This window comes from Numenius arquata, chromosome 12 (assembly GCF_964106895.1).
Source record: "Numenius arquata chromosome 12, bNumArq3.hap1.1, whole genome shotgun sequence".
Lineage (NCBI taxonomy): Eukaryota > Metazoa > Chordata > Aves > Charadriiformes > Scolopacidae > Numenius > Numenius arquata.
In genome coordinates, this window is record NC_133587.1 from 35,610,688 (window position 1) to 35,625,824 (window position 15,137).

General features: G+C 39.6%; 1 protein-coding gene across 5 annotated transcripts in view; it reads right to left on the minus strand.

The window, feature by feature from the left end:
• The window catches only part of DNAJB6 (DnaJ heat shock protein family (Hsp40) member B6), a 61,258-nt gene extending 47,712 nt beyond the window's left edge, over positions 1 to 13,546 (minus strand). For 3 of the 5 annotated variants that reach the window (XM_074156855.1, XM_074156854.1, XM_074156853.1), the window contains exons 1-2: positions 3,642 to 3,706; positions 2,050 to 2,159 (exon numbers count right to left, since the gene is read on the minus strand). In XM_074156855.1, coding sequence (XP_074012956.1) covers positions 2,050 to 2,159; positions 3,642 to 3,706 — 175 coding nt within the window. Of the gene's footprint in view, positions 1 to 2,049; positions 2,160 to 3,641; positions 3,751 to 13,419 lie in introns of those variants that run through there. The other 2 variants (XM_074156852.1, XM_074156851.1) reach the window with 2 other exon arrangements.
• Between the last annotated feature and the right edge of the window lie 1,591 nt (positions 13,547 to 15,137).

The following is a 15,137-nucleotide window of genomic DNA, read 5'->3' on the forward strand; positions in this document are numbered from 1 at the left end:
ATAATCACTTCTAGTTTAATAGATGGGAATGAAGTGACGTTAAAAAAAATGCCATGGAAGGATTTGACTCAAACCACTTGCTCTTTATTATTTTAGAAGACATGGAATGGCTCGCTTTTAATTTCACTGCAGACCAGCCTTCCAGTATCCATGAGAAAGGAGAGAAAAACTAACTCTGCATTACTACCCAAGATCAGACTGCACTGTTGGTCCTGAAAGGGAACCTGAAAAGCTTAACAGGGCAGACAGACAGCTTATTTTGCGTGCACTGCAGTGGAAGCATCAGCCAAAAACCAGTCAGGGCATCTTTTAGACAGGGCATTATTTTAGACTCCCAACATGCTATTCCCACTGGAATCTCTTCGGTGAAAGACGGTTTTGAAATTTAAATAGCATCATGGAAGTAACATGCAGTTATCTCAAACAGCTGCTGAAAAATAAAATACTTCTAATGGGAATTAAAATTTTATATACTGATCAGCATCTACAAGTAACAGAAACTTGCAATAGGTTCACACACACATCCCCACATTACCCGTAATGCCTTTCTAGAAAGTAATTTTTAAAGAAAGAAGGTTAGCCCACCCACCAGTGAAAGATGACTGCAGTAAAGTAGACAAATCGTCAGAAGGAGCAGGAAACAGCGAGGAAGACCCAAGGGCTTACAAAGCCCAAAGTTCATCTTGAAAAATATACCGTCCTTGAAACCACAAGGGAAGCGTGTTCTGTGATCACCCAATTTCAACATTCTTTGCTTGTATAACCCCTTACAAAACTATTCTTCTGACAAAAAACCTCTCCTCATTCAAGCCTGTAATGGTGTCAGAAAATTTCATTAAGTCTGCAGAACAGTTGATTGCCTTTCAAACACAGGGCTTGGGATTCAGATACTCGTGCTGCACAAATGACTGTTAAGACACCAGTAAGTTAGGATTTGGTCTAGATCCAAAGCCAGGAAGCATTTTTAGAAGATCATCTAAAATTCTAGCAGTGTACCAATTCGGAAGAACTTAAAGATCTGCATTACAACCAGACCATTATCCTATTTTTATCTTGCTCAAAAAATTTGCTTAAGAAGGTTAAATTACTCTAGAAGTATACAATCAACTGCCTATAAATTAAGTTCTGTTTCTCCCATGTCAATTAAGTATCAAAACCAACAAAAGAAAGAGGGTGTACACGACTGCAGCTTGATAAACCAGGCCAAATTCTGAAAGGTAATCTAGATGCTGCTAGTGCTTTAAATATAGCTTTCCCATGCTCACTTGTCTCAGGTGAAATCAAGGACACTTCAGAAATAGCATACAGACAGCTGCAGTCAGTTACAGGGAAAAATAATCAAAGTAGCTTAAATCACTTTGTTATGATTCAGACTGCTTTTGCCAGAACACTAACAAAAGTTAATGATACTTTTCAAGGAAAAAGATAGGGGTGGACTATAAACTCAATTCCTGCACCACATGTGTCAGGCTAAGCAACTGTTTCAGAACAATTCAAAATATAAACACTCACCTCAGTATCACAGTTGACTGAATTTATGGAATTCACCCAAACGCAATCCAAATTTTCAGCAAGGTTTACAGTATACTTGGGCTTTGTCAGGACTAGTTTAGCGTTACAAGAACTAAAAGCAGCAGGCCCAGCAGTAGATACTTCAGAGTTTGGCTAGCCTGATTCTTGTTGGATAAACACAGTAATTCCCCTATAGTGATGGTAACATTGGCTTTACCTCCTGAGATAAAACAAATCTTAGTATTCACAGATATCTCTTCGGAAATTTCTGAAGAGGGCCTGGCAAGCAGGATTTCAGTTTCTAGAAGGAAACCGGTTTGGCTACCCATCTAGAGAGATCCTAAATATTTTTGTTTCAAAATTTTTGCTTATTCTGTCTTATCTGCAAGCTTCTTTTTCTCTCTTTTGAAAAGGAAGTAGTTGAGTTGGACAGTAAACCAAAGTTACAATATCCCTTTATAGCATCATACATAAACATTTTCAGTCTGATACCCAGACTAGACACCTGCAGTTCAAGAGCCCTTTTAAAATACCTACCATCTGACAAAACTTCATAGGCCTCAGCTACTTGTTTAAATTGACGTTCTGCCTCTTCTTTATTGTCTGGATTTTTATCAGGGTGCCATTTTAATGCCAATTTACGGTACCTAAATGGAAGGAAAACAAAGGACATTTTACTCTGAAATGAAGGAATATGCCATACAGATAAATACCAAATGTTTCAAGCAGGTTGTCAGTGACTGAAATATTTAGAAATTCCCCAGTGCTTTTAATCTCACATCCAGACCAGTACCACCAGATTCTGCAGGTACACAAAGAACCATCTATTCTGATTTGCTTAAAAAAAAAAAAAAAAAAAAAAAAAAAAGAAAGAAAAGAGTGGGTTTAGGGTTCTTCAGTTATTTTGAGGTTATTCCTCCTGTGTGTTTCTGCTGACCAACATCAGGCAGCTCTAAGCAAAACATTCCATAACATTCCTGCTATGGGCTTCTCCTTAGACCTCCACACTTATTCAATGTGGCAACCATGGGAAGCATGAAGAGTACTCTTCTGGTACAAACAAAACCCAGAAAGCTCCTAGAGTACCCCGATATCAAACTGTGGCAGCATCCTAACATAAGTAGCTTCTGTGACTGCTACTGATGCACACAACTCCTATCCTCAAATGAAATATTTTAGGCAAAGTGTTCGTAACTACTTAGCGGGGCCAAGCTACAATTGCACTTAGGTTGATTTGGAGTCTTTTACATGGAGTCATAAAAGATCATATTTCAAACGTTAAGAGTTGACAAAGTAGCATGTGCAGGAATGTGCAAAACAACAAAGGAGGAAAAAAAACATAAATCAAACTCACACACACTAGTGCAATTTGATTAGTTAAGCTCAGGCAGCTAGAATGCAGCAAGAGAGAAATGCACCATTTCCAGGTCACGTGAAACTGCAATCTACTGTCAAACAATTTTGGTATACTAGAAATGTGTACTACAGAAATGTTTCATCCCAATTGTTTGTGGAAAAGTAAATGGTATCTTTTGAAACTGTTACAAACGCCCATCTTAAAATAGTACACAAACAGTAAATCTAAACAAAGAACTTTTATTTAATTCCTTTGAACACTTTACATTAGAAGTGTTTTGTCTTTTTTAATAGTAACAGATGTCCGGTCCATCAAAATCTAAGCACAGAAACCAGACTTTACATTAAGAAAGAGTTAGTATCCAAAAAAGCAGCATGCAAAATACCTGTTAATAACTCTGAAAAAGCACCTCTGTAAATGGAGGGGAAAACTAGTTACTGCAATTCAGCCACAGAAGAAGGGGCTGTCACTGCCTGGACCATATCAAGTTTGGAGGCAACTTGTACAGAAATATATTTAACAGTGATTAAAAATCAGTGACTGATGGCACTTTCACTTCAGCAGTACTCAGGATTCTTTTCCCAATTCCATAAAAATGAGCAAATGTTTTTTCTTCAGAACACTGAATAGAACACTGTTAGCAAAGGTATTACCTCAGATGACTACTTCTCATCCTAATATTGACAAAGTGAGAATCCAGAACCCATGTGACTATATTTGTTCCTTAAAATTCATAACTCATTTTATATATATACACACCAGTGATACTTACGCTTTTTTAATATCTTCTGCTGAGGCATGCTTTTGCACTCCCAGAACTTCATAGTAATCCACCATGTTTCAATAGTTGTCTTGTTATCAACAGCTGAGTCTTTCAAGTCCTGTAACAACAAGAACTTGTAAATGAAGCTTGTCCAGTAATGCTACTTCATAGACCTCAGGTAGGAGCTTAGTATCTTCCAGTAGCAAATCTGATCTAAGAAGGATGCTTGTTCTTAGAAATTCCAATGTTCCAAACACGAAAAAATAAAAATGCTTTATTTTTGGTTGACAAATCAAACAATTACTTTGATTCTGATTTTTGTTTATGTTCTTTAATCCCATTGAAACACAGCACACAGAGACATAGGTAAACAGCAGGTTCCTGAAACAAATTAGACTGAAAAGCTAGATTTAATCAGTATATTAAGAGGAGTATGCACAGTATGTCACCATTAAAGAAACCATGTATCATGTTCACTTTATGTTATCTCTGACACTTGTCTTATGCATATATGAGCATAAACAAAGGGTCACATCTTTCACATCTACTGTTCAGAACATTAATTCCACTGAGATGCTCCCTTCACAAAAGCATGTATGCGCAGGTCTTAGAAATCTAAAATTCCACCGATAGTTTCCAATAAGCCTTTCTTGTACTCAAACCTTGACAGAAAACTCACATATTGCCAAAGCTACCGAATTCCATGTATTTCCTTTATGTTTACCAACATGAAGTACATAGCCAGGCAAGGCTGCTCAAACCACAAGGTTAACCACCAAGTATAGAAGCACCGTGTGTTTCTCAGTACAACAGAATATTGTCCCAAGAGCCCTAAGAAACATAGAAGTTAGAATAAAAAGCATTTGCCATACTCAGTTTAAATACTGACAATTTCTGGTCAATATTAGAGAATAGTTAGAAGGAACAGTTATACTAACCAATACTTCAACTAAATTACCACTAAGATGAAAGAATCCTTTGAAACAATTTCAAGAACATTTCTTCTCTTCATGCAAAGGCTTCTTCTCCCCACCACTGTAACAAGTCTCCATTCTGGCAAAACTTCCAACCACCTTCTCATCCTACCGCTGCTGCTAGTTCGTTTCAAGTTTTATGAACAAGGCAACGCTGATCTTTTCAATGACTTATCAACTCATCGCAGGCAAAGTCACCCAAATATACTTAGAACATAACAATACAGCACCGTATGTCACATTTTCTTACCCTGTGCATCAAAACCAAAAATTCACTGAAATCACTTCCTCCCCTCTCCCCCCAGTCTTTTAGTGTTTTTCATTTCAGCCCAGGCAAAGTCTCATTTTCATGTTCTTTCACACAAATAATGAAAGAATCAAGCATGATAGAGCCCAGTGAAATATTCTGAAATTAATTTATTGTACTAGCATTACATGTATCTTTCAACATCCTGGGATGCAAACATTAAAGAGAGACTTCCTTCTAAAATAAATTGGTACATCTTCAAAATACATTGCTGTTGTAGGTTAAAGCCTAATTAACTTTAATTAGGGATGTGGTTACACACACGTTTCCTCAAATAGCAAAACCAGTTTAAGAGATATCCTGCCATGCTACCTGCCCCCTCCAAACTACTTACAGAAAAAAATGTTATTTGAGAAGCTACACATTTTTTAAATGGGTGTTTTTAGCAACTAGTTAACCATATGGTCCCACAAACACTTACAAAATTATAGTGCAGCAGGTAAACAGACCTCTAATTGACTTTGCCCTTTGAAGAGACCTCCACATTGAACAAAATAGTAAGGGTATAGTTAATATTGTGACCAACACCAAGGGAAGTTGGGAGACATGCATTAAAATGACCATTAAGAATGCCAATACTAATCTAGTAATAGCAGGGTACAATATGTAAACATATAGTTACCACAAATATCCCAGAATATTTGCTATCAACTAGCCTCCTTAATTTTGCTGTTTCCCAAACAACGACTAAGTGAACAGCTCTACGAATAAACAGGTGAGGAGTATGGTTAGCATGGGTTAAGTCTGTTATCAAATCCTATAGCCAATCCTTATGAGTAATAGCATTTATGGAACATATAGTTTACAGAAAGGAATCGGGGGGTGGAAGGGGAAATCTGGCATGAGTCAAGCTTAAGGCTAGAGGTCAGAGCCCTTCCTAACAAGAGATACTAGCCTAAAACCAGTGAGCTAACAGCAGGAAGCCACAACACATAAAAGCACATATCACACTGCTGGGTTTTTCCATATTCTCCTTTTTTTTTTTTCTTAAACTCAAGACTTGCATTAGCACTCCTCTCAATTTAGGCAGATATCTCAGAGGTAAACTCAAAGCTCAAGCTTCTAGCTGGAAGAAGCAGGTAGGAAAAGCGACTTAGATGTAAAAAGTGAATCTCATCTTTTCCAAGAGAACTTTGTGCACACTGGTAGTCATATTGATTTCAACATATGCTTCTTTAAACACTTTAGCTGTTTGTTTAAAAACAGTGCTGCAATGTTTTAAGTTCAGACTCAATGCATATACCAATATATCCTAAATAACAGAAGCCTGAAATTAGGACCAAAAATGAAAGCTGAGGCTACAAGACTAACGCTTACTGGATTACTCTGACCCTAAAAAGTAGCTCCTCCAAGAAAAGAGGAATTATTTGTTTCAAAGAAATGTTGGGTGGTTGCATATTCTATTCTTTTGCGAGTGTGTTACTGTTCAGTTTTTACTTGCCACTAATATAAATTCTGGAATTAAGACAAGCCAGCAGCTCTCTAAAGAAAAGAAACTGTTTCTATTCTCCTTCCCTTAATCAAACATTCATGTGACAGAAAGAGTTCATCTCCAATTAACCATTATTTCTATCTGCTAGTTCCATAAAGCATTAACTGCACTGCCACAATTGTAGGTAGCAAAGGGATTTTTTTCTTGCGTGCAAAACAGTTTTAGCAACATTTACGTGAAGAAAATTCATCTGCAGCTTTTTTTTTTTTTGTCTAGCTTAAGCAAAACTAGAAAAGACCTCTGCCTCCAATCTTTCCAAGAAAAATATTCATTCGAGAAAAAAAACCACCATCAACTTATAACAAAACAGAAAACAGCTGATAAAACTACTGATTTTATTTTTTAAAGGCTAGTAGGAATCTGCATGGTCAAAACACCTAGATAATTCAAAGCAGCAAATCATACACCTTCCTGCAAAACGAAAAGCAGAAATACTCAACTGTCCTAACCAAAATGACAGGATAAAAATCTTATTCCAACCCCAAGTCTTTCAAACAATTTGTCTCTAAATTTGTAAGTAAGGCTCATTAACTAGGCAGTCGTGAGGGTTGTTTCCAAAGCCACAAGGAAGCCAGCCCACATTAGCTAATTTCCCACCTCCAACCACAGAAAATCTTCAAAGTCTCAGAAGAAAAAACAAGCAAAAAAACTCCAGATGAAAGAGCAAACACAGCCTTTGTGTTTGCTTGCAAAGATCTACAGTTACTTGTGTTCAAAACTGCTGTCTGTTTATCGGATGCTATCAGCTACTCTAACTCCTCCTTTGGAGCACGAACAAATCAAACATCCAAATGTCCATGTGAACTAAAAGCTTCCACAGCTTATAGATTTCTCAGTCATCACAGGAGAAGTCAGCTTTGTTCTGGCGTACCAAGCAGAAGCCCTGAATGCTCATACTGACACAAGACAACTGACAGGAGTACATGACCAGGCTCGGGACCAAAGCTGGGTCAAGTTTAGAGTTATCTTGAAACCCAGCTCATAAACTCTCTTTACAGAAAAGTCCTCAGCTACATAAAAGGCACGAAAGGAATTACAGAAGACAGATATGTAGACAGCTATAAACTTTTAGAAGATCAGATGACAAACAAAAGAAAAAAAGTAATCAGATGCACAATGTGCAGAGATGACAAAGCAGCATGCCTAACTAAATACAGAAGGGAGGAAAGTATCCAAACAAGAAATTTTTTAATCAGTCAGGAGAGAATTCAGACAGCAAGGGGCATGCAACCTTTGCAGTCAGCCTAGTCAGAAAAAGTTATCTATTTCTGGCGATGAAGCAATAGGGCAGCACAGAGCGTCCTGAAACATGCGAGAATAGCTCAAACTTAGTGACTAGTGCAGTCACCTGCATAGAGGAAGATGGAGTTCCAAATTCCTGATTCATGTAATTCACAGAAGCAGCCAGTCACCAACATCCTAAGTAAGTTGCACAGCCATCCAATTCCTAGTTCCTACCCACTTTCCAAGAACTAAAGGATTGCATCCTGCTGGCAACACAGGAAGAATACCCTGTTCTGAATCCCAGTTCAGCTTGAGCTTGCGCCTGACCTACTTGACAGCAACTGAGCAATTTAGAGAAATCACTGGTATGTTAATAGATGATGCACACACTCGAGGATGTTTGGGCATTGCAACCTATGATTAAAAAAAATATGATTTTTCACATTCCAAGAGTTTTATTAGAAAGTAGTATGTCAGCTGGACCTGATATAATTTTACACAACTTCAAAGTATGAACAAGATTACAGTAGCATTAATACTGTTGTGGATTCAGGGCCATCCAAAGAATGCCAAGTAACACACACACACTTTCGAAGTTTTCTAGTATTTCTTCATTTGATTTTTATATAGCTTATTTGATTTTTATATTGCTAAGGTTTTTATTATTTACAGTACCATAAATTGAGAGACATACACAAATATTTTCAGTCTTAAAGTAACAAACTTCAGAAGAAGTTCAGTCACTTCTTTTGCTCACAAGCTATGCGTTTCAAACATAATCCATGAATTTTAACTACTTGCCTGTATCTCTCCAAGTTACCTGTCTACAAGAAAGGTAAATAACGATCAACCATAAAGGACTATTTGCCAAGGCTCCCAAGACACATTTGTACCAGTGGCTCACGGAGTTCTCACTGGCTTGAAGAGGCCACTGCCTTTAGCACACAGATACTAGTTACAGAAACTGCCTTCTGGTGTCATCCTACGCCCTAATGAAAAAAAGTGGCAAATCTCACACCACAGCTCCTCAGAGCAGAGCACCACTCGGGCAACGATCAACTGCATTTTACCTAGTGCAACTCAGCAACACAGAAAGTCCCAAGTCCCAAAACTCTGGCCAAATCCCAAATAAAATGGAGAGATCTTTGTCAGTTCTAACAATATCTGGGGTGTGCCGTACGTAACTGAGCTGGAACCACGAGCAGTCTCTTGGCTGTACTAGCAAAGGTCCACTGTGCAAGCAGTGTACATGTGCTAACATAAAAACACCCGCACTATAAATCAGGAGAATCTTTATAAGAGTTATATAAGAGAATCTTTATAAGTTTAAGAATGCTAAAGAATGGAAAGGAGGTTACCTTAATTCTGATGAGTGCAATAGCACAGAGCAAGAAATCCTGTATAAAGTTTGTGATCAATTAATCTGACAAATACATTTAAGTAAAGAACCAACATCAAATTGTTTTTCCCACTGATACATGCACACTGTGGTACAGACTAAGATATATTAAAAATCTCAGTATTTTTAACTTCTTTTACTTTAGCTTAGAAAAGCTGTCAAAGTTTAACTTCACAGGTTCCTGAAATGTATTGTTTCATGGAAAAATGTAAATTTACCATATAATTAAAGCTAAATGTACTTAAATAGCAATGTTTATACTCATTACATTAATATTACCACAGCATCCCCATAAGATGAATCTAATAAAATGAACATTCCAAAACGCTTAGTTTAATCTCCTGTTTACACCAAACATCCTGTTTCTATGTTAGAAAACAAGACTGGATTTGAATAGAGTGATTATTATATGAGAGGATGCAGTTCATGCAGGAGAAGAGGTAGCCAGGCTGACTGCTTTACCTTGCAGTTTGAGTTCTATCAAAAAAAACAACCCCACAACCAAAAAGGATCCATCTGTACAGGGGTCACTCACTTCCTCAAGGCAAGAAGTTACAAAGAACCCTGTCCATTCCTGTCCTTCCCAAGGAGAGAGAGGCACAATTCTGGCAAGAACTACAGGACTTTCTTGTCTATATTACTGTCTGGTACACAGAAAGCCTGAGGAGGGCAACCAGTAAGAAACCATTAAAGACAAACTACCAAAAATGCAAACAGAAGAAATAGAAAATTTTCACCTGTGAAAGATACGTAAACTAGCTAACAAAAACTGGAAAAGGAAGTAGGTCGGTGAATAGGCTGCCCTCACACCCTTGGCTGATACTCTGCTGCTTATCTACCTCATCTATGAGCATGCCTTAAATCAAGAGGTACTTATTCACCATCTCTCCTTAAAGCAAAGGGGTATTTTTCCAAAACACAACAACTCAGGTGTCCAAATTTGGAATCATGTCATACAAATATCTGGAACACTGGTACCCTCCTAAAACTAACCATAAAAGGCTATTTTATATAAAGTAGAAATATTCCTTACTCATTTTAGAAAAAGTATGATCTGTGTTTGATTAGAAACAGTGAAAGCCCCAACTGGGAAAGATCAGGTCCAGAAAGTTTCAGCCAAATAATCACATGCAACCAGATGATCCTTCAGGGAAAATAAATTAGTTTAAAGTTCCTACACACTTCCCCTGAAGTAGTTTTGGAGTCATGGCAATTTTACTTAAGCCAACCAGCAAAAAAAAATTACATTAAAGCAAATGCCAATTTCTTTTTCCAGAACAATTATGACAGGCTGTCATAGATACAGACTACATTTTAAGACAGAAAAGAATTTCTTCTAATCAAAAGAATTCAAGTTTTAACAAAAACTGTCTGCCACGTAGCTATGAATGGCTTCAGACTTATTACATGAGCTATAAGACCCTTGTTAAGTGTTGGGTCCTCACTAATATCGGTGGGATTTCACTGCTTATTTAGAACAAATAGAGAACATAGATCTAACCTACAACTAGTACTGTAGGAGTGAAATTTGTATGCATAAATTATTTCTTCCCTAGCAGCTAAATAAACAGAAGCAAAATAATGCTTCCTTAAGTCTAAATTTAAGAAAAATCTAACATCCATTCAGATGTAGTATTTCCTTCTAAAGCAAAGAAAATGTAATTTCCTTAATATCACCAACTGCAGTTTTAATCTAAATCTATCTTGAAATAAACAATCTTCATATATAAGATCCAACAAGTTTTGACAAAGCTAATTTCTTACTAATCCTTCCATTCCTGAAACAAATCAAGACAAAGGAAAAGCTGTTGACAGATAATGTTTTCAGGACACAGCAGATGAGGTTCTTCATAAACGCGATTAAGAGAAATGGAGCACTTCATACTTAAGGAGCAAAATACTAGAATATTAATTTTCAGCTTAGTTGTGTGAGGTTTAAGGCAATACATTCCCTTCAAAATACCACTATTTATATGGTAAGAAACAGGCCGCTCAAGTCTGGAAGTCCAGTGTACTGACATGATCGAGATGCACTATCTTCTACAACCAGCAGCACAAGAGCTGAACACAACTAACACGGGCGGCTGCACTCAGTCTGTTCAACCTGGTGTGACATTTCAGTCAATTCCAGCCTAGAACTTCAATGCCTCTGGACTCACAATAAAACAGTCATCACTCTCATCCCGCACGACCTCAACTCAGAGACGTAACTGCGCCACTGCATTAAGCACAGTTATACAGGCATAGGAATCCTGAAAGTTTTACAGTTAAAAAAAAAAAACACCACCACACGGGTATTTCTTTCCTCAGAACAGGTCAAGTACTATTAAGAACTCATATATCTGTATTATTGAGATGATTTAACGTAAGTTGTTTCCCCTCTCCGTGTAAATTCCAAAATTTCTACTACAAGAAAGAACGAATATGGTAGGTGGCAACTAATGTATGTATGTATTAAAAAACTAAACAACAAAACATACTATCCCTCCAACAAAAAAGGTGTGTTACACCAAAGTGAGGCCTTGCATGCTTTCACTCAAAGTCAAGCCAAGATAAATTAGCAAATTGCATCAATCTAGGAAAGAAAGAAGAAAATACCAGAGAGAAAAACTGTTTTGGTAAGAATGTGCTACAGTCAAAAAGCACAAGTGCTAAAAAGACAAATCTGATCAAGAACAAGGGGAAATCTGCAGTTTACAGATAGAGAAATTATTATTAACAACGCAGTTTACAAAGTACTGCCAGCAAAAGTGGCAATTTAAATTTCTTCTCTAGTGTCTGAGATTGAAGTTAATTTGAGATTAAATTTTCTTAAATAATTTCAAACAGTTTCTTGTTCTCCACTGAAAAGGCAGCATGAGAGCCAAGAGAGGGAAACAAAGTTAGACTAGAACTGAGTGCTAGTTAGCATTTTGGTTGTTTAAAGTAAAAAGCACAAAAAAAGTAATCAGAGACAAGATCTGTAAATACATTTACTCACTGGTCCAAACAAATCTTCTCTGACAACATAATCCAGCAAACTAAATGGTACTTTAGCCACCAGGCTCTTGATCATCAGCTGAACATAAAATCCCTCCTAACTAGAGTACAAGGATCTCCAAAGAGTAAACAAAAATTAAGGTCAGCAGGCAGCAGTAACTCCAACCTCAGAGGATCAGAGAGGCAGAGCCTAGTTTCATTCCAGCTGTTCCCTCTGTATCAACACCTTGTTGTTATCACTTTTTGACACTTTACATCCTAAAAACTCAGGGCTTGATCACTGATTGACTATGCAATGTTACAAGCTTGACCATTTACACATTAGCATTGTTATAAATTTAGCTTCTGTGATGCTACTGTGCCCAAATGAGGACCAAACAAGCAGTTTATTATTATCAGAATTCAAAACAAATTTGCTCAGTATTTTGAATAACTTTTTGTAATGCCTTCATTAGAATAGCTCAAGCCTGCAGCACAGGTTTGAGGAGCCAACAAGAGCTCTAACAGTAAAACTATAACACTGCATAAAGAGTTGCTACAAAGAGGAACACTGCTCATAAATCACTCCATAACTCGCCACCTTCTCAGGAGTCCAGCAAATACTGACGACAAACTGTGTTCCTTACCTGCCGGCGACAGTCTTCAACTCAGCTTCTAACTTGACAATAGTGAGTTCTCAACACCTCATCAGCACCGCCTTCACCCACAACAAGCCTTACTACTGACTCTACTCTGAGTCAATAAACAGAACAGAATTTAACTGAACTACTTCTATTGGGGGTAAAAAAGCCCGTTTAGTTTACAAGCGTGCCAAAAAAAGTACGCTGCGAGTAAAAGGACCTTTACGTAAACGGTCTGTTCGAGACACATAAGAGGAGATGGTGAGCTGAGACTCTTCCTCACCTCTTTAAAACTGAAACTTCCGCAAGCGAAAATGGAAATGCCGGTTTTTTTTCCCCTAGGTCCTCTCTGCTTACGGCAAACAGGAGGCAAACCCGAGCAAGGACCGTATGGCCCGGGCCCAGCCGTATCTCCTCCACGCCGAGGTAACGCGGTAAGTCCAAAGCAGCCGCGCCGCCCGGGGGCGGCTCCTTCCCCGCCCGCCCCCAAGCGCCGGAGATCCCCGCCGCCCGCCCCGCTCCCCACGCAAACCCCGCTCCGCCCGCCCCAGCCACACACTTTCCCGAGGGAAAGGAGACCCCGAGGCCGGCAGAGCACCGGGCTCCCCGCGGGGGAGGCCCCACTGCCGATCGCCCAGCGCGCAGCATGGCGGCGCCGCCGGCTCAGGCCCCGTTACCAGCCACACCGTCGCTACGAACCCAGGCCTGGCCCAGAAACCGGCGCCCGCTCCCTCAAGCCTCCCAGCCTCTCACACGGCCCAACGAGGCCAAGCCCGTCCAGGGACAACTCACCCACTCCGCTGCCTCCACAGCGCGGCCGCCACCCTCCCCGCCAGCAGCCCAGCACGACGGCAACGGCGGCGGCTCACCTCAGCCGCAAACAGGAAGCTGCGTCAGCGACGTGGCGTCACTTCCGCCCGGCTGTTTCCGGAAGTTTCTCGAACAGCGCGCCGCCGTCAGGCCGCCCGCGAGCGGAGCGCGCCCCCTGCCGGCGGCCGGCGGCGCTGCGCCGGCTCCGGGGGCGACGGGGCGACGGGGCCAGCGGGGGCGGTCGCCGTCCCCGTCGGGCCGCGGGGCCTTCCCCGGCGCCCGTCCCGCTCACAGCAGCGCCCTTGCTGCTGCCCAGGGGTTTCAGAGTCCCCACGGGCGGGCAGTTGGGTGAAAGACCCCCGCCGTGTTTGTCTGGGAGGAGGGAAGGAGGGAAAGGAGTGATGATCCAGGTGTGCTGCTGAGGGAAAAGGAGAAGAAAAATCATCATAATTCAAAAAAAACACTCTTTGAATATGTGAGTTTGGCTGCTAGAAGTGAGAAGACAAAATTTCGCTTCTCCCCTCCCCCCCTCCCTGTGTCTTTATTTTAGTCTCAAAAATGGTAACCCTCACACATAATTCTCCTCAGGCCAGAGTCATCATTTTCCAGCTGGCACCTGTACAGATTCCTTCTGCTGTTCCAGTATATTTTAAGCATCCTTTGGGTTATATGTGAGTATGTGGTTTTCCGAGTGGCACGGCGGAGAGCAAAGCATAAGCAGCCAAGTTATTATTCTATTTTAAAAATTTGGACTTTGTCCATGATTTAAATTGCTGTAAAATTACATTTCTTGCCCTTTATTTAAAAAGTTGGAGGAAGCATTGACTTATAGATCACTGTGGCAAAATTAGAGAGTTTCCACACTTAAAACGTGTGCTCCCCAAACAAATTGAAAAAGCTACTCATTAATTTGGAGGTGTTTATGTGGGAGTGGGATCAGTTCAAAAAGAAAAAAGCAAGCTTGGAATAAGACAGAGGAAAACCTAATACAAATCAGCCTGGCAAGTAGTAGGACAACCCTAAGAAAAGAATAGGCTTGGTGCTTTGGGGGAAATACATGCTTCAAAAGAAATATTGTTCCGTGAGATTTGATGCTAAATTGTGGTCATGGAAACAACGTCTTTAAAATTAGATCAAAGAGACACCTAGCACTATTATTAGTTTCCCATCAGCAAGGAGCTGTGAAGTCCAAGTTGTTGATCCACTTGGGAAAAAAAAAAAAAAAAAAAAAAGGACTAGTGGGTTAGACTGGCTCTTTCTAAAAGGTATGGCTGCAAACCTCAGAGGGTTCCCAACCTAGCAAGTGCAAAGGCAAGCAGCGGGTCAGTACTGCGTGTCTTGGGAGATCAGATAAAATTTTTATTTAGTGCTTTAAACATTTATTGATGGGAAGAGTTTTTTCCCTCAACCTTTCATAACCAATGACAGGTGAGAACAAAGTATGAAATGTCTTCAGTCTTTTAAAAATCTCACCTGCAGTAAACTCGCTGAGAGTAGCACGAGGCAATTACTTTGCTTTAATTGTTTACAGAGAAGAATTTATATTAAAGTTAGGCCATGATGGATGCTGACCATAAAATCTTCTATTTACCGGCACAGATGGAACAACAGTGGCATAAAAGCATAATTCTGTATGGAATGACAGGATTCTATTTATATCTCAAGGTCTTAAGAGCCGAAAGAAGTAATTCCAGAGGCTC